General features: G+C 28.1%; 1 protein-coding gene and 1 pseudogene across 1 annotated transcript; both read right to left on the reverse strand.

The window, feature by feature from the left end:
* Positions 1-4785: 4785 nt before the first annotated feature.
* On the reverse strand, positions 4786-5536 carry LOC114195448 (RING-H2 finger protein ATL66 pseudogene; annotated as a pseudogene).
* Positions 5537-16811: 11275 nt separating this feature from the next.
* Positions 16812-18344, reverse strand: ABI4 (Integrase-type DNA-binding superfamily protein). Its single transcript, XM_028085841.2, has one exon. It carries the CDS (start codon positions 18161-18163, stop codon positions 17204-17206), a length of 960 nt encoding a protein of 319 aa, XP_027941642.1. The 5' UTR covers positions 18164-18344; the 3' UTR covers positions 16812-17203.
* Positions 18345-21593: the final 3249 nt, after the last annotated feature.

Genomic DNA, 21593 nt, shown 5'->3' on the forward strand with positions numbered 1-21593 from the left:
AATGAACCACTTATGGAAGTCTGTCCAAGATTATATGTTGTTTCAAAAAAAGAAGAAGACAACAATTGAAAAACTAAGAAGATAGAATAACAACTTATAGGAATGAAGTCTAAAATGGTGAAGGGACTGGTTTGAACAAGAGTTCCCTCAGGTGCAACTTTGAAACAAAAAATTGAAAATGTAACTATAGATAAGGAAAGGTAGGACTCACAAGTATGAAATGGGGAAGAATGGAAATTTACATGTTAAGTTAGTTTATAAAAACATGTAAAATGAAATACTATAAGATGGATTTTGACTTACATTATAGGTTTAGGGAGGTAAAAGTGCTACCTTTATCTTAACACTTGGCTTGGATGGTTTTACAAAATAAAGTAGCTTCAAAGGATAATTTGAATAATAGGAGGAGTACAAATAGGGGATAATATATGTGATATGTGTATGGTAACAAACAAATCATAAATCATATTTTTTTTTAGTTGTAAAATAGCACATATGTGACATTTTTACAATAATTAGGTTGAAATTTGCAGTGTATATCATAATTTTTTGAAGTAACGTTTCTATTAGTTTAGATCAATTGAGTTGAATAACAAACAAAGTATAGTTTGGAGATGTATTTGGTTAACACTCGTATGGATTTTATGAAAACATAGGAAGAAAATCATTTTTATGGATGATAAGGTTGATATTTTAGAAATATATAAACATTAGTGCAGGTGAAAGCGTGGAGTTAGATAGTGAAGAAACATCCAAAAACGTACTACAAGAAAATCGTGTATTACATATGGATACAATCTGTCAATAGAAGTAAAAATCTGTTAGTAAATCGAGTTTATCAAGGTCAAAAATTCGTCGGTAAAATGGTCGCCAATAAATTTTGGCAACAAATTGTAAAATCCCTTGGACGACTTCAAATCCGTTGATAAAATTCGTCGGTAAATACTAACAAATACTATTCATCGATAAAATTCGTTATTAAATACCACAATTTGGTCTTCTTCTTCCTCACCCCCTTCATATTCTTTTTCCTTTTTTTCTTCTTCTTTTTCTTTCTCTTCTTCCTTTTTCTCCCCCCCCCCCCCTCCCCCCCTTTCACCTCGTTGTCACCATCCCCAGTTCGTCATCGTCACCTCTAACTACTCCTCTTCCTCCTCCTCCAACTTCAACCATTATCACTAATGAGTCACCGTCACGTCACCACCACAATCGTGCCTCCTCCTGCTCTTCTTCATTTTCATCTTTCTTCTCATTCTCTTCCTCTTCCTCCTCATTCTTTTCTTCTTCTTTTTTCTTCTTTTTCTCACCCATCTCCTCTTAATATGCAATAAAATATCATCAAACTTGACGAGACATTTGATGCTCATTTTACCAATGGATTAACCGATGAAAATATACCTCAGTAATAGAAATTACAAATTACTAATGGAATTGGCTGTTTGATACATTACCAACAAAAATATTTGTCAATAATACAAATTTTAAATTAATGACAAATTTAACCAACAGATTTACTATCGACAAAAATATTCATCGATAAATTTAAATTTACTGAAAATTTATTTTCACAAGTAAAATTCATTGATAAATACGAAAATTCTTGTAGTTGTGATGCTTTCATATTTTTATTAGTGTCTTGATCCTATTTTTTGTCTTCAAACAATAAGATGAATTTAGTGATGATTTATTACGTCTTTACGTGTATTGTTTTGTATATCAAAAAACACTAAAAGGACGAGTGAGTAAAATGTGAAAAGGTGTAATACCGTAATGTTCATTATTGTAATATGAGTTATATGATATAGAGTTATGAGTACAATTTTGCATGTTAAAGTACTTACCAATAATTAGTTAAAGTGTTGTTTAATGAGAATTGTTTACTTGTGTACTTAGTTAATCGGGTAGCTATGCACTTTGTGTGAGATAGGTTTGAAAATAGATATTTTTAGTAGGCAGAACTATGTATAAATAGGATAATGTAATTATGGAGGAAAGAGTAAGTTGTAGAAATGGATTGAATGGGAATATTAATGGTTGACAAAGTTCAGGTTAGAATAGAATAACTAAAGACAAGTTGGGACTTCAAATGGTTAAAAAGGTCATTGAGTTATAGTGTAAAGAAAAGGGAAATGTTACATAGTATGCAACTAATATGTTATAATAGGAAAGGATTTTGTTATGCTTTAAAATGTAACATCTTGGTTAAAGACTTGGAAGACAAAAAGAAACACGGTCCATTGACAAAACACAACAAATACTATTGACCAAATTAAGTTATATGATATCTTAGATTCAATTTATACGTAATATAAATATTAAAAACTAAAAATTGAACAAATTTAAAAGATGGAATTATGATGATCATTGAAAAGTATCATAAATACTATTGATTTCAACAAGTTACATTAAAACCTAACACATACATGAATAATCATATGCAAAGATCTATAAGCCTCCATGGATTTGAATAAAAATATAATGCTATATACGTTAAGAAAATATAGATTTAATTCTTAAGCAGGATATGAAAGGTTAAATTTGAGACCTGAATTCTTTTTTGGGTATTGAAAATGAAATAGTAGAAGGAAAAAGACATGAAATATTACAACAAACAAGATGCCTTCATTAAAATCCAAATAAAATTTAGATCTAAGCTAAAAAGGTTTGAGAATATTTTAAAGGGAGGGAAAAGGTAAAGGTATTATGTTCGTTCCCAATTGGTGAGTGTTTAAACTTCATAATTTTTTTTTTACCTTCTACTAAAAAAGGATCACGGACCTTCATAAAGGAATAATAGGTTAGGAAAATAATCGTTTTTCCCGGTAACATGTGAATTATCTTTTTTAAAGAAAAATTATTCAAAAAATTAGCCTAATTTCTGTATCGCCTACTTTTTTCTTAGCAAGTTGTTTGTTATACAAAAATTTATCTCCTTTACTGGTAGAATATTTAACTTAAGCAACAACCTTGTTTTTTTAATCTAACTAAAAAAAAGCTGTCCTTTTGATCATTCCTTAAATTTCTCCACTTGTTTCATTTAAAAGAACTAGAAAATAACATCGCAAATAAACTAAAGTTGGAAGTATCTATTTTATTACAAAATTGGGAGCGGCAAAACCTGTTCCTAAATTACATCTCTACATGCATATTAAGATTAAGATTTCATAATTCTAAACATTTAATGTATAATCGTTTTCTTAACTCTTTTTGTTCAAACTAAGCTTATTATGTATCTTTATCATTCCCTAAAAAACGTGTGAATACTTAAAGTTGGTAAAAAGTAGAATTGCTTGCTCAGTTTTTCTGTAAAAGAGACTACAAATTTCGTTTGGAAGCAGAAAACGTGTTCACATATGAAACACGCATTGTAAGCTAAATCCAAGTGGTGGGTAACTTGTGATTACAGAAAACATATACTATAAAGAACAATGATAATTTAATACCGAGATTTTTTTGGACAGTGATATTTTGACTACTAAATTTTAACAATTTTCTTTTATAATATGATGTGTTATCTTCTAAGTAATTTTTGAATATTGACAATGAGAAAAAGAAAAGACAATGAGAAAAAGAAAAGATAGAAAACTACTTAGATGACACCTAAAGTTGTAAGAGAAAGTTGTCAAAATTTAGTTGTCAAAAAATCATTTTCCTTCTTTTTATACCTATTTGATACCATTTTTCTTAGAAATACACAAATTAAGTTTTGTTTCTCGAACGCTCCTAACTCTTTAGGTCGCTTCGATCTTTCACTTATTCAACACTAGGAGTTCTGATCATCAAACTCGTTAAATGACGTCAAAATAATTTTTTTCTATTATAAATGAAACATAAGTCATGACATAATATAAATTAGTCATAAGTGTTGACATAAAAGTTATTAGCTAGGACGACATTAATTGGATTGAACCAAATGAAAATTATAAATAGGGGAGGGGTCGTAGCATAGTCACGCTTTTCCGCGTTTTGGGTCCCAATTTATCAAAAAGTCACCCATTATCTATTTGCGCAACACAAACAGAACCTTTAGAGCGTAATATTGTATAGATGAGGGTCCAAGCAAATAATATTATGAACTTTTCCGTCTGCTACTTTTTCATCACCCAACGTGGCAACAAAACTCTACCACGAATATAAAACTGTGACAAACCTCTGCGTTGGACTTCTGTCACATGTGAGGGAATTTCTTGGGTACCCCTTTCATTTGGCTTTGGCAATTGGCATCTTTCAACAAATTATTAATATTTAACAAATTCTGAATAAATATTCCAACTTCGGCAAATGCGACTAATAATTCACACATTCCAAATAAAGAAATACAGCAAAGCACTGAAAAAAAAAACACTCATACTTTTTTTTTTTCTGTGTTATAATAGTATTCAAATGCCAAACCACACTCAACTATTTTGACTCCTATTAGACTAAAATAATAAAATTATTTGAAATTTTAAATTCGGAATCTAGGTATTTTCTTATCAAAATTATTGAAAAGCGTTCAAAACTCGGAAACTCCCGACACAGATCTGATTTCATTCCCACGTTATTATATATTTCTTAAAATCAAAACCATATAATCGCATATTTCTTATCCAGATCTTAATCTTCTATCCAACTTATCAAACCGTGCAAGTAGATAACTAGCAGTACTTATAGTGAAGAGTGTCTAAATTGATTTTAATAGTCATGCATTAAAAGAATGTTTATAATACATGTGGATGGATAATTATTTATATTTGTGAATTATGAAATTTGAAAGCGGTGTCATGAAGGAGAGGAAAGAAAGTGTTTGAGAACTATGAATATTTCTCGGCGATTCATTAGTAGTTCTTACAAGGATTTACACATGCAGAAGATTGTCCAAAACAAGTGAGAACTACTACAACTGTTTCTAAGTTACCAATCTGAACTGAAAAAGGTATCAGACAGGAATAGTTGTTCTAACGGGTGGCGATTGGATCAAAATCCTCGGTAACGAAGGATCGAGTTTCACCGATGCTCTGCAGAGAGGGCAATTGGAGTGATTCGCCAGCCACTTGTCAACGCACTCGCTGTGGAAGCTGTGTTCGCATCCAGGGAGAACCTTCAGCTTCGCGCCATCGACGAACGCGCCGAGGCAGATGCAGCACTCCGACTCCTCCGCCGCCGCGCGCTGGTGCAGGATGATCGGTAGCCGCTTGATCGCGTCGGCGTCGAGCCCGTCCTGAGAAGGAAGCATCGGCGACGCCTGGTGCGGTGGGACGGCTTCGAAGAGGAGGCCGTGGTGGCGGCAGATCCGTCGAGCGAAGATGAAGAGCGCGGTGAAGAGGAAGACGATCGAGAAAATGACGATGATGAAGAAGAGCTTGTGGCCGCGGAAATGGAGGCTCTGGTCGTCGAGCTCTGCGTCGTAGTGCCAATTGAAGGATTCGGAATCGCGAATCGACATGGTGGAAGGTTCGAGAAGGAAGCGGCGGTGGCGCAGCAAAACGACGGCGTTTGGGGGAGTGGTGTGAATAGTGGCTGCCACTGCAATAGCTCAGATTAATGTTTGCACTAATGGACTATCTACCATTATTTATAGTTACGTTTGGCTTGGTGATTAGGTATACTCTCTCAGTGGGGCACATGACAGTTTGGATTTTTTAATTTTATAAGTGTTAGTGTTTATCTAAAAAGGAAACGAATTAAACCTTAAACTCGTGTCTACACGTTAAAGTTAATTACTAGTGCGTTTTCAAAAGTTTTCTGCTCAAAAGAATCATTTCATTTTTTATACTGAAACTAAACTTAATTATTTTTACCTTTTTTATGACAATTGAACACACTTATAATTATTTATCTTTTTTTTAAGCTTTCAAAAAGTTTCTTTGAAAAATTAATGTTTTTAGAAATAAATTAGAGTGTCATTTTCGAAACTAGCATTTAGTTTTAGTTTTTCCTGTTTATTAAATAAATTAAATTGATTGGTATTTTATTTGGTGAGTTTTAAAACAGTGTGCTATCTAAACAATTTATATTTAATCTATTAGAAACATATTGAAATAAATAATTTATTCTTGGTGCAATGTGATATATTCACCACTTAATATCCAGTATTAAGAGTCACGATGTCATCACACCAATCACCTCCATAACTCTCATAAAGGACAATAATACCAATAGATCAATGAAAACCAAAAAATTATCACAATCACAACATCCAAAAAGGGTGATTCAACATATTAATATCATCACGTCCTTTTATGCACGTATTCATAATATGTATAAATATCCTAACCTTGAATATATATATATATATATATATATATATATATATATATATATATATATATATATATATATATATAAAATTTCCATCTTCAATATCTCATAATTAATTAATTCATATTGAAATTCGTATATTCTACAAATGTTCAGTAATTTTAATATCAACATCTTGTAACTTAATTACTCTTGAATTAATAGTTTTGACATATAAATATCCTAATCAATTAGTTTGCTGCATCTAAAAGTTATCATATCAACATCTTGGCATATAAATATTCTAAATTAATTTGCATCATTTAGCATTCAACTTTCTCAAAATTATCATATCAACATCGTTAATTCAAAACTATCAAAATTAAATTCACTGAAAATATTTTCGAAAAGACTAATTTTAATACAATAAATCTTTAAATTCACTGAAAATAATATTCTTTTAGTTTTTTAAGTGTGGTTTATAGGATTTAGGGAAATCAATAAATGCTATAATTTCTTTATTCAATAAAACAATATTTTATACTTTCTTTTACATTGTAATTAATGCATTAAATACCAATAAAGGATGAAAATATAAAAGACAAAAAAGTAATCAATGTTGACTTAAATGTTCAAAATGTCTTGTATAAAAAGAAGAGTTACTTGTAAGAGGGGATCAGGTAGACAATATAATGAGTTTGTTTACTGTTTCGATTGGTAATATTTTCAGAAAACTTGTGAAAGAAACCATGTGACAAGTATGTAACTGTATAGACTAACAATTTTCTTTTTACAGTGTTTTTTCTTTTATCTTTAAGCTCTTAAAAATTGGTATTATAAAAAAAATTACATAAATATTTTTTACTGTCACAAGTAGACAAAATCATTCTTACTATCGTATTTGTCTTTTCTTAAGATAAAACACAGAGATATTATTTTGTATTATGCCACTTATGATTTTCCCAAGATTTTATTGTTGTTATTCTCACCTACAAAAAAAAAATAACATACAAGTTTTTTCCAAGGTAAAAATGATAACTATCGCTTCTAAATAATTACTTTACAAATACAACTCATTTTCTCTATTTATGTCTATTGGATGATATAATATTTTACTAACTAAATGAAGAAGTAATCTTGATGACTTTTCCGAAAAAAAGGAGTTTACCGAGAATATTCAACACCAATCAAATTAGAATCTAACTCACATGCAAATTACATTGAGTTTACACAATATTTTCAATTATTTATACACGGTAGAACTTTTATTTATAGGTGTACTAAACCAAATTATTGATTATTTTATGCAAAATTGTATTCACATGTCAGAGTTTTATTAGAAGTTTATAGTTTTTAAGTTAATGACTTTTTTCTTTGCAACATTCAACTACTATCTATGAAATATTTTGCTTTTGCTTTTTCTTGTACTTGCAATTCCAAATTTAACACACATTCTTATAAATGTTGGATTTATCATCTCAAAGTCTTAATTGAATTTTGTAAGCAAGTTGTGTGCTCATTAAACGATATTACAAATTCAAAAATAATTTTACATCTTATATAATGAGGTGTGTGTTAAAGATCTCATATTTACTAAAGATAAAACGAGTTTATAGTATATAAGATGGTACAAACATCATCTTATAAGATGATTTTCTTAGATTGAATTAGACTTAAAGTTTATTTCTTAACATAGTATTAGAATCATGAATTTGATCCTCTCCTAATGAGATTTGTTGTTTATTTTGTCTATTGTATCACCCATTATTAGGTCATTATCAAACCATCCATTAATATATAGTCACACATTCGAAATGTATATAACTCAACCTAATATGGGTTGGAGATCTCAAAATAACAAAAAATAAAATGATTCTTAAGTGTTAAGTGATTATAATACTATATTTACACCATATAAATCAAACAAATAGAAATAAAATTATTTTTTAAAATGCAAAACTTAAAAAAATATAGAAGAAATATTTCTTATTGCACAAACCACAAATATCCTTTCAAAAAAATGCAATATCATAGTAAAAATACAATTATTATGCATGCGGTTATTTTTTGTTCCATGTATTTAACACAACTTTATGCTCATATTTTAACATGTGATTAATGGTTAAACTTAAACAAGTTCACTTTAATTAATTGATATATTTGATTATAAAACATCAACGCTTTGTGAAAAGATCGTTTAAAAATATTAATTGTTTAAAATAATCTTAAATAATTAAAAGATTCATTAAATACTTTTTATTTTATGTAAATTATTGTGTTGCTTGCTTTGAATTTTATACAAGTTATTAGAGATAAATATAGAAAAAAAAAACTTAATATATATATATATATATATATATATATATATATATATATATATATATATAAACTCCATGAAATCAGGGATTTTAACAAATAAATGAGGTGTGATATTTGACTGAATAACATCAATTAGATTTAATGGGAATGTGACCCAAATACTCATTAAAAGGGTTCATTGTTGAATTAACTTCACACTCAATAGATATGAAATCTGTGTTAATGCAATAAAAATGTGCATAATTAATTGAAAATATATATTTGACTGAATAACATAGATTTTACATTGTGTGGAATAAACGGCACATAGTTTGGTTTTAAAAAGTCATAGTTCCTATTATGACGACTATAATTCTATGCATGCCAATCTTTGATAAGCTTGGATTACTTTCTTTACAAGAAATACTCCTAAATGATTTTGATGTTATTATAAAATATCATAGTATTAATTATAATTTTAATGGTTATTTTTAAATTAATACGTGTTACTCTTATACTTTATTCTTGAAAAATATACTCTTTAGTCTTTGATAAACTTTGCGGTTAAGTTAAACTAAACGCGATCAAAACCATTACACATGGCATACGCGTACGAAAGAACCAAAATACGAGGAGCATTTGTTAAATCATGCGTACATTAATAATAACACATTAAACAAATACATTATCTATACCAAACAAATAAGATTAGGTTTCTTCCTTGAAAATTTAAGAACAAACTTATCATTCAAAAACTGCGTAATGCCACACATGCATCGCTGTTAGATTATGAATTGCTTCATTATTTTGTTTGTTTTTGTTTGGTGTAGTAAAAAATGATAAAGAGAACGAAAATCAAAACAGAGAAAATTTTCTCTTTCTCTTCCTCCTTAACAAAAGAGTTAAATATGTTTTTGTTCCTCAAGTTTCAGTGAAATTTAAAATTGGTCTCTCTTCAAAAATTTTGACCAATTTAGTCTTTCATATTTAGAAATGTATAAATTTAGTCTTCTTAACTAAATTTTGTTAAGTTTATATAACGTTTGAAACACATTTCATGATAGTATTTTGTTTACATCATTTGACTTATTTTCGCTTAAATGTTAACTCAAATATTATCTTAAAACGCGTTTGAAATTTCAAATAAACTTAACAAAATTTGATTAAAAAGACTAAATCCACACATTTTTAAAGATGATGGACTAAATTGGTTAACAGTTTTGATAATGGACTAATTCCAAATTTCACTAAAACTTAAGGGACTAAAAACATATTTAACCTTTAATAAAATAACAAATCCTTATTCATACCTTCTAATTTATTTTCCCTAATTTTTCCAAAATTTTTATGTTTAATTTTGAGCCGGCCCTTATCTTCAAACTTCCATTCTGTAAAACTTTATGACTTTAACCGTGAATAACCAGTTACATGTGCTGAAAGAAAATCTTTGACTTTAACTGAATGCATATAGAAAAATGGTGCCTCGATTCATGTTTATAGATAATATTCACAAGTTCAAATTTTACGGCCATTTCACGTTGCGAGGGTATAAATTATTGTGGTTACCAATTTATTAAAAAAATATTCGGATGTAAAATAAAATTTTATAAATTATTGTTTTTCAAAAGTTGAATGAATTATATATTATAGTTTATGGATGTACGAATGTACCGTACATGATTTTGGTCCATTAGGGACTTGGTCAATTACACCATGGTGTAGCTTATCCATAACAGTGTCCAAGATGAAACTATTTTATAAGTACACACCAATAGTTTAATGTTACGTTCTTCGTTCATCTTCTTCGTCTTACACGATGAAAATAATTAATATTATATATGTATTAGACGTATATCTCTTCAAAAAATGTATACTACATTTATATTTTTATGTTTATACTATATTGATTTATAGAATGTCTTAACCGGTAATGACAGAGACATTCCTTTATAATTTATTTGCAATGAAGATTATTAAAGATATCAATTTTTTTTATTTTTCATTTCTAACCTAAAGTTAGTGTGGAAAAAGATAAGGTGAAGAAGATTTAGTCTTTATTTTTTTTTTTTTGTTCTTTATTCTCATTACAGAAAATGCTCAAGCAAAACAAAGTTTTTACATTCTATTCAAACTTCTTTACATACTTTTAATATTGAACGAAGGATAATCACAATTAATATTACAAAATTAAAAGCATTATTCAATGCCTCGTTTACTTGAAAAGAAGAGAATTGTTATAATAAATTATGGAGAATTCGGAATTATTTAAAAAAATTATTAATAGATAGGGAGAAGAAAACCAAAATGAATGAATTAAAAGAAAAAAAAAACACACACACACAGAGAAGAAAGAAAAATTATAAATGCAAAAACATTGCTATAAGTTTAAAATAAATGTTTATACATCTAATGAGACTATATATATATAATGTATTTGATATGTGAAAATAAATAAATTTGACTGATTAAATATTTTTAACATTAAAAACATTTTTAATTATTTGTCATCTTTAACTTTTTTTTCCTCTCTCTCACGTTATGTTTTCAGAGTAAGTATATTATGTACACTGACATCTCATTTATCTCATTTAGGTTGACATCCAAAATTTATTAATATAAAAAATAAAATAAACAATTTGCTGTCATATTACTTATTCTACCTATTATCTCTTTCCCATTTCTTTATCCCTTTGATAATTTATGTACCATTTTTCAATAACTATTTTTAAAATTTTAGTAGGGCCAAACAAATATTTTATAATAACTTATACATACTTTAAAAAAAAAAAAAAAAATAGGAGGTAGGCCATGTATCCTCCTGATTGCCTTTTCTTCTGCCCTTGTCTAAATAATATAACTATATTTGTTTATATTTAATAATATAGTTATTTGGAATATTCTTAAATAAATAAAAAAGGTTCATTAAAATAGTTTTAGCTTTAGGCAGTATAAATCATTTTGTGTTAAATCTTTTACATCATATAGTGTTGCTTTCTTAAAATTTTATATCAGTTATTAAATATATACTAAAAAATGAAAATTAATATATTGTTTTAAAAGAAACTCCATGAAATCAGGGAATTTAGCAAATGAATGAGATGTGATATTCCACTGAATAAAATAAATTAAGATTTAATGGAATAAGTGACCCAAGAACTCATTCAAAGGTTCATTGTTGAATTAATTTCACACTCAATAGATCTCAGATCTGCGTTAATGCAAGAAAAATATGGAATTTGTATAATTAACTGAGAATATGTATTTGACTGAATTACATAGATTTTACATTGTGTAGAATGAACGGCACATAATTTGGTTTTAAAAAGTCATAGTTGTTATTATGATTACTATAATTATCTGAATGTCTATCTTTTGTGACATATTTGATTACTTTATTCTCAAGAAATATCCCTGTACGATTTTGATATTATTATATAATAATCATAGTTTTAATTGTAATTTTTTTTAAGGAGTATAATTGTAAGCTTATGATTATATAAACTTCAAATAACAGAATTACCATTTTATTCCGATATTAAATTTTTATAAAAAATATAAATAAGAGAGTATTTGAAATATTTCAATCCGTTCAGTTAAAACTTTAGTTATTCGAAAATTGTTGTATGATCACAAGCTATTGATTGGAAATCAGTTAAAACTTTATTCAATATAAAATCACTTCACTTTTTTTAACCTCCAAATCAATTATATATTTTATGTTTTATGTGGTTATTTTTATAATAATGTTGAATATTTTTCTCATTTGTTCTTTCATTATTTTATTATCTATAGATTAAAGAAAAAATTTCAGAATTTTCAATTTTCTTTTTAAAATTTGATTATTCAGTTTATAAAGTCTCCTTGTAATACCTTCTTAAAATAATTGAAGTGATTGTCATTGTAATCATTTAGATTATTTGGAATATGGGAAATCATAGTAAATTTCATCTAATTTTTAAATTTAGGAGTTTGTGCGTGTGGCTAGAAATAAATCGAAATATAAGTTTTAGGATCAAATCATGAGTAATATTGTCTCTAATTTTTTGGTGTTGAAATTTTTCAACATTAGGGATGGTAGGATAGTTTCATTTATGGATGTAATACGAAGAGTTTCATATGCTAAATGGCTTAAGATGAATACTAATGGCGCAACTAGTGGTTATCGTGGTTTAACTTCATGTATTGATAATTTTAGAGGAGGTCAGAGATAGGGATATCAAACCCGCTGGTATCCACGGATAAAACTTACAATGGGTAGAAAATGGATATTGTAAATGGATATCCGCGGGCAACGGGTACAAGTATTTTTTATACCCACTTGTTAATGGGACATGTATGGATATCATAATATTCGTACCCGTAGATACTCATACACGCTATACTCTAATTTAAAAAAAAACATGGTTACAACATTAACACATTGATTTTGAATGAGTTATTTTTTATCTATTTAAATGAGTTATTTGCACTTTGTTTGAAATTTTACAATGTTATGCATTGTATTTTTATTTGAATTTCTGGTTAAAATATGTTGTTAAATATTAAAAGTTTCTTTTGTAAATACCTGCGAGTATTCGTGAATATTAAAAACATATGCGGGTACCCACACAACGGATATCCACACGAATATAGATACGAGTACGAGACGAATATTTATCCAGCAGACAGGGGTATGAGGGAACTACCACTTGTATCCTACCCACCCTGTTGACATCCCTCGTCAGAGGTGAATATGTGGATAATTTTTTCATATACAAACTTCTATTTTTTGTTGAGTTTATGATGACCATTTATGTTTTGGAGCATTCTTAGAGGAGGGCTTTCAGAAAATATGGTTGGAGAGTGATTTTTCTTTAGTTTGTCATTATATTTTGGATCAATAAGTAATTCTTTGGAGTTATTATTTATCACAACATGAATATATATATATATATATATATATATATATATATATATATATATATATATATATATATATATATATATATATATATAGATAATCGTATATGTGATAAAACTACGTTAGTGGATCAAGTAATCCTATAACAAATTTAGAATTTTTGGTTATGCCTTGACATTTAATTGACGAATGAAATAATACCATTTGAGTAACTTTATTGCATATAAAATTTTTTAGAAGTTATAAGTTTAAGCAAAAATATCTTCAAATTTCATGGTATATTAGAAAAATAAATAAGTATAGCTAGTAATTAGTGTTGTCGATTTAAATTTAGTCTTATTTTTTTAATTACTCTACATTTAGTTGAGGTTTTAAGGCTAGTAAAACAGCTTTTTTTTTCTTAACATAAATTAGTTTATCCTTAATTTAATAAGCCCATTACAGTCAAATGTTACAGAACAAAAAACAAAGGATTAATGTACGGCCTGCGATCTAATTTAGTAACTTGGGCCCAACTTATAGCAAATTATATAATTTGTTCAATTCTCAATAAAAATAAATGTGAATGAAAAAATGTTTATATTTAAAAATTGATCTGGGTTAATATCTACATATTTCACTCTCTAAGAAAAAGGAAAACTTATTAAATTACGTATATTTAATTTTTAAAATAATGGCTATAAAAATGTACACTTTTAATATATTTTTAAATAATATAACTATTCTTATAAAAAAATATTTTTTATTCACAAAACCATTTTTTTAATGAAATTATATTGTAAAGAAATATGTAGTTAGAAAAATTCAAGTTATAACTTAAATAAGTAATATGTTTTGACATAGTTTTTGTTACTAACCTACTTAAATTATTAGAATATTTTCGATATACATCTTGTTCCATACTCACCTGCCATAGTGTTTTCAGATGAATTAAAAAAAAAAAACTAAAATAGTAGAAAAAAACAAACAATTTGATATATTGAATAATTTTTTTCAAAGTTAATAATAAATTGAATTAAAAATTTTATCTTTAAATTGCATAAAGCTATTAAAATTGATAAAAGAAATAACCCTTAAAGTTTAACAAAATAACTTAATTAGATATTTTCCTCTTAACTTTCACATTTTAACAAAAATCGTCCTAAAAATAATTAAAGTTCGAGAAAATAGGGGAAAATATTAAAGTTGGTATTTGTATCAGTTAAATAAAGTACAATTAAGTATTTCAAATAAATGACCAGCCCGTTTTACTAATACGATTTCAAAAACCAATTTGAGTGATAACTTTAATCTTAAGGATTTAGTATTTTACTTATTTCAAAAATCAGATCAACATCTTTTCAATTTTAACAAAATTAAATAATCAATGGTATATAATTTCAGAGACTTTATATATTTTATTAATTTTATAAATCAAATTAAAAAGCTATTACAATCTCAAACATTGGTGTTTTACGAGACTATTTTAAAAGAATGAAATATCTATATGATTTTTGCTAGTTTGGTATAGAATAGAGTGCTTTTTTTTTGTATTTAAATGTACATTAAACATCTTCTATGTAAAAAGCATAACAGTGTAAGAAATTAATTTTCAACAAAAAGGGAAGTGAGGCATTCATATATACTAATTTTTCAAAGAGTGTTCATGCAACTAAAACGCTAAAACTCATAAAAAAAACTCAATACATGCAATGTTGCAATGAAACTTATTACTCTTTATTTTGAAAATAAGAATGAATGAAAATATGATTAGTCAAAAACATATCAATTCAATAATTTTATTTATAAATATCAATGCTTAGTCCAATTTTTAGTTTATTTTCATTTAAAAAATAGATGAAATTGAAATGCATTAAAAAACTTTAATAAATTTTTCAAGTAAAGAAAAGAGGAATATAATTTAAGAAATAAACTAGACAAATATTTTAAAAAATATAATCCAATTTTGCATTTCCCCATTCTAAACTAATTTGAATAGTAAAAATTAATTCTACTTCATTCTTAAACCCTTCAATATAGTTTTCATAAAATAAGCCCAACTTAACTTTAGTTGAAATTAATAAAGACAGATAAAATATAAAAAGAAAAAAGAAGATGGGCCAAAAGTAAAATAAAGGATGTAATTTTTTTAAAAAGGAATGTAAGCAACTGACACATGAAAAAATGGATGTTATACTATAGTCACATGTTTCCGAATATTAAATTTATCATCCAAATGATAAAGAAATAAAAAAATTGAATACAGAGTAATGTTTGGTACAGAAACTATAAAAATACTTCATACCTATAAAAGTATATACAGAATGTTACCACTGAGTTATTGAAAAGTAAAGGTTAACACATTTAAAAAATGACAAGTTTTGGAATATTAAATTTATCTTTCTACAATAAAACTTATCATCCATAATGCTAAAGACATAAACATTTAAATGCATACCTAAAGTTTAGTGAACAGACTAAAAAAACATCATCATACCTTTGTTACCACTAACTTCTTGAAAAAAATGGAGGTTACATTATTCCATAACTTTCGCCTGATTTCATATATTAAATATATCATCTAGAATGATAAAGAAATAAGATTATACATTATTAAAACAAATTAAATACAAAAAAAAAAAACTCATCTATAAACACAGTTTGCCATAAATGTCATCTACGACTCCAACATTTTTTTTTTAAATTAGTTTGCTATTAAATAAACTATTCTTAAACTAAATTTAAGATGTATAAGCTGTACAATAATATAATATAACAATTGTAGAGGCAACACTCATTCTATGCCTCCAAATTTTTCAATCATTTTCCCTCTCGATTTAGATTATAAAGTACATTAGAGTCATGATTTAATAACAAAAAAAAAAACAAAAAAGAACCAACTAAGTATGAAACCAATTTCAGATCAACTTCAACATTCACTATTCATCCTTCCTTATGAAAAAGAGACTGAAAATAATTTATTAAAAGCGTATTTAAGTTCAACATCTATTCATTAAACTTTGATTACATCAAACTTGTTATAATAAATTAATTATAAAACTTCCTAAAATGACTAAAAATAACTTATACTACTTTTAAGAAAGTAAATCAGACCCACTACAAGAGTTTGTAGTCCGAAGATCTTGTAATAAATTAACTAGTTTCAAATTAAATCTTTTGCAAAACACTCCCCAAATCAATATTACTTCACCCAGCAAGAGCAACAACACAATTTTGTAGATTTGAGAATGTTTGGATCAATAAAAATTAGATGAATAAAGAGAAAAGATGTAAAAGGAAGAACTGAGAGCAACATATATATATATATATATATATATATATATATATATATATATATATTATTATTTTTTTTTCATTCATTAAATTTCTCAAGTACTGGTTGCCACAGATGAAATTGCATGAAAAACTAAGAAAGATTGGATCCAAGCCAACAATGAGTAAATGTATTATCATACATTGAAATCCAAATAATCGAAAAAGGCTTACCTCAATTTGGAAAGAGAGAAATGTTGTAAGATAATCCTGGGTTCATTCCCAAGCAGCAGCAACAATGCATTCGAGTTCTCTGCAATTATTTTCCAGCAGCACTAAATCTAAACTGGGAAAACTAATTTATTTCTACCACCCTCTCAGTATCCACAGTTAATCATTAATACTAATACTAACAAGCAATAAACTTTGAGCGTCAGCGTCAGCATCGTGTCTCCAACACTTTATTCACAAACAATAGTTTCAATCTATGTGTGATCCCACATCTAATGAAGCAATTGCAACTAAAAATTTTCTCTAAAGATCAAAGAAGATAGGATCATTATAATCCCACAAACTACCACTGTAATCATCATCATTCGCCAAAGGCCACAAAGACGAAGAAGATCCAAGCCCCACCGTCCCCACCAACGACAGATCCGGATCCTCAGAAGCCTCCATATTCGCTTCTTCCGAACCCACAACGGAATTCACTCCGTCGACATCGACATCCCCGTTCTGATGTTGCCGATGATTCGGCGAATCGTCGGGTTGCACATGCAAACGGTTATTATCCTGGAAACCATGTTTTTGGTACGAGGTTGATCTACTAGAGCTATCGACAGTGGTGTTATTCCCACCTAAACTCACATCGGATTCCGAATTTTGATATGATGTTGATAGAGCATGCGGCATTTGCACCACTTGATGATGACGATGATGGGCATGCACTGTATTATTACTATTCTCATTAGGGCGCAAAGCCTGCGCGGTGTAATTGAAGGTGGTGGTATACGCGGCGGCGCAAGGGTAGGGCAGGGCGGCGGCGTGGAAGGGGAAATTGAAAGCGAAGCCGGAGGGGCGAGGAAGCAAGGGTCTTAGGGTTTGAGTGGAAGAGGAAGAGGTGGTACGAGAGGAGGAGGAGGAGGGGGAGTGGGAAAAGGAACCGGAGGGTTGGAGATTAAGCTGGGCACGGGAACCGTAGAGGATGAGGGCGGCGCGGTCGTAGGCTCTGGCGGCGTCTTCTGCGGTGGAGAAGGTGCCGAGCCACTTGCGCGTGCGCTTACGTGGCTCGCGGATCTCGGCGACCCATTTGCCCCAGCTTCGTTGTCTGACGCCGCGGTACCTAAATTTGTTGTTGTCGGGGCCACCTTTGCCTTTGCATTTACGAGCGGTTTTGGTGTCATTGGAGGTGTTAGATGTTTGGCTGGGAGTGGAGGGCGTGGCGGTGGTGGCGGTGGGTTTGGTTTCTTGGGGTTGAGGTTGGAGAGAGGCCATTGGTTGGGCCCAGTTTTTAATCTGAGGGGAAAGATGGAGACCCTTGGGTACCTCGTTCAGCGTTGATGTTGATTAGTCCAAAGACGACCCTCTGCTGAAAGGGGTTTCGATGTCATCCCTGTCAATGGTGGAATAGGGCGGTGTAACATGCAATTTATATAGGAGAGAGAATAAAGTAACCCCATTCATCGAATAAATAAACCCACACACACACACTTTCTTTTCTTCATTTTCTAGTCAAGTTCTCTTTCCACACTGCTCCATGTTTTTACCACCTTCATGCTCATTACTGTTTACCAAACTTATTACTGCTACTTTCCCAGACAATTTCAACTGCTAAATTTTCACTCCTGAACTTTAATTCCAATTCAAAGTTGGAATTGAAGTGTTTTTGTGGTAACTAAAACATTCCTACTATCACCGCACCATTTGCATGGGGAGTGTGTCGTAAATGTTACTAATGTTGGAAGTTTGTTCTTGAAAACAAAGAACATAGCTATAAGTGTCAAGTGCATGCAGTTCCTTCATTGAACTGTCATATGATAATGTTTGGAAGGTTGTTGTGCTTCAGAAATATCTGTTTTTTGTTTGGTTTATCTACAATGGTGAACTTCCAACTTATACCGAAAGTCACAGAAGACATTTATTTATCTTGTACCTAGTTAGTTTCTCTTCCAACTTGTGGGTACAGTACAGGTTTGTGTACTTTGCACTAGAGTTTTTCATATTTGGGAATGACTAGATTTTCTTTAGATAATTTATTCTGCAGTTTTAAGAAACAATCCAAATGCATTAAACAAAGATTTACTTATTTATACAAATGTTACTCACAAATTATTTTCATAGAATTCATCAAATTAGAACTAAAAAAACTACAACCACAAGACATATATTTTTGGCATCATGTATAAGAGATTTGTCAGTAACTCTTTAGAATTACAGCTATGAAAAGACAAATTTGCTCATCCTACCCACTAATAAAGCAATAACTTTTCCATTTCTTATTGAGAAGTGATAAGGGTGATAGAGTGAAACAACTAGGTAAAAAATTGAGAGAAGAGAGACAATTCACAAATACTCCATTTTTTACTTTATACTTATCTGACACAAATAAAATAGTATTTTATTTTAAAATATAAAATAATTCAAGATAAATCGATTAAAAATATTAATTTATTATTATATATTAGAAATGTCTAGAAAATTAGAAATATACATGAAACATTTTCCTTGAGAAGAATCACAAGGCTTCAACTTCCTATAACTCCTTACATTTTCTTTCATTTGACAGTATTTAGTACTTTCTCTTCTTTGGCATTATTTATTTATTTATTTCACTTTTGTTCTTTTTTTTCTCATTGTCTTTTGTTTCACAAATTTCTCAAAAACAACATACAACAAAACTGCCATCACATTCGTCCAGATGCAATAATTATTTACTAATTAAATTTCAATTATTTTAATAGTTAATAAATATATTACATATTTTATTTTATTTTGTGGTTTAAATATATTGAAATCGGAATAGCATTAAAGACCATTTATTTTGAGTTATACCAAAAGGAACTCGGGACTTGAAGCTTTAAGTGTATCTTTCTGTGGTTTGAATTTATTTTTATCAACAAAATAAAGATGCAACATTAAACGAGGTTAAGTTCATTGCTTCTGGACTTTAAAAAACACTTCTTATAACAGATTGCATAATACAAATAGGAGATCAATTAGAAATAAATATTTTATAGATTTTGCACATACAATTGATGTTAATTTCACAAATCAGTCCAAAAATTAATTATTCTTTACATCAGATTTAAACTATTTAATGAAATAATATTAATGTCTTTATGTGTACAAAAATAGTGAAATTTTATCCGTATTATGCATATATAAACATTTAAATAGTAATATATCTTTGTTTAAATCATTCTTGATATTATTTTCAAGCTCCAACTCTCTATTGATGGAGGAAAACATAAAATTTGACGATTTAGTAAAAATCGTATATACAATCTTATACGAATGGATGTATATATAAAACAAACATGTTAGGTAATTTTCTTACGTAGAAAAAAAAAAAACTATGATGAAGGAATATTACATTGAAAAGTTGTCTAGAGTGAACCTAATCATGCTTATGACAACTTCTATATTTTTAAGTTTGTTTTTTCATTCATGTTAAAACAACAAACAAGATCTCTCATAGGTCAAATCAACCTATTTTATTTCCACAAGTCAATTTATACATGTGTGTCGATGACAATGATTGTTCAGGCTTTATGGTCTTAATTTGATAATCTCATAATTGAAATAAGAATGAATTGCAGTGTTTCCATAAATAAGAATGGCCCCGACAAAAAATCTTTTAAATTTGATGGTGTCTCCTTTAAAACATAAGTTTTAAGAAATTTTTATTTCTATTTCTTTTATAAAAAAATAAATTCTGAATTTTGAATTTGATTTAAATATTGGATCTGAATTTAAAAAACAAAAATTAAACTAAATTTAATATAATTATTTACATTTAAAATAGATATAAATTGAACCATTAAAAATTCAATCCATAATCATTCTCGGCAAGAGTCATAACTATAACGATACAATTATATACCTACAAATGAAAATGTCATGCATATGATTCATGGATAGATACAATGATATTGTGAAGTTAGAGAACAGCTATTTCTATTAAAAAATGTTCATAACCTTTATTTTATGTCAATTAACTGATGCCACTCATACAATAATAAGAGGAAGGTTACACATATTATGTAATTATTCAATTGAAACATAAATATAAGAAAAAAATGGTGTATTAGGATTGCTGTTAATGTAAAATGAATTTCTTTGCTTTTATTTTATACTGTGTAATTGGACGAAACCCTGTTGTTTTTCTAATTATGTTTTAAGTTTTATGTTTACATGAGTTGACTCGAATACTCCATTTTATAATATATATATATATATATATATATATATATATATATATATATATATATATATATATATATATATATATATATGTATGTGTGTATATATATTAAAAAAATAATATGAATATTTTATTATTCAATAAAGCTTATCCTGTATTAAAGTTAACATTAATGTTTGAATTCACAAGTTGTAGCACACACTTTAACAAAGCAAAAAGAACTTTGTTAGAAAATAATGCAAAATATGAAAAAACACAACATAATCATAAAAAAATAAGTAAATTTATATATATAGAGAGATAAGATTATATAATAAATATAAGATTATATGATAAATATAAAAACTTGTTATAATAAGAAAAACAAAATAACAAAGTAATATGAAAATAGAATTTCAATAAAAAATTCTGTAATCGTCAACCATGACAAATTAAAGAAAAAAAAATACAAACTCACATTTATGGTTCTGAATGAGTGTTCTTCAAAACTTAAAAAAGGAA

This window comes from Vigna unguiculata, chromosome 8, assembly GCF_037176805.1.
Source record: "Vigna unguiculata cultivar grain cowpea cultivar isolate G323 ecotype 2 chromosome 8, ASM3717680v1, whole genome shotgun sequence".
Classification (NCBI taxonomy): Eukaryota; Viridiplantae; Streptophyta; class Magnoliopsida; order Fabales; family Fabaceae; genus Vigna; species Vigna unguiculata.

Bases quoted from the DNA above. Each gene is read 5' to 3' on its own strand.
- ABI4 (XM_028085841.2), bottom strand. From the start codon at position 18,163: ATGGCCTCTCTCCAACCTCAACCCCAAGAAACCAAACCCACCGCCACC.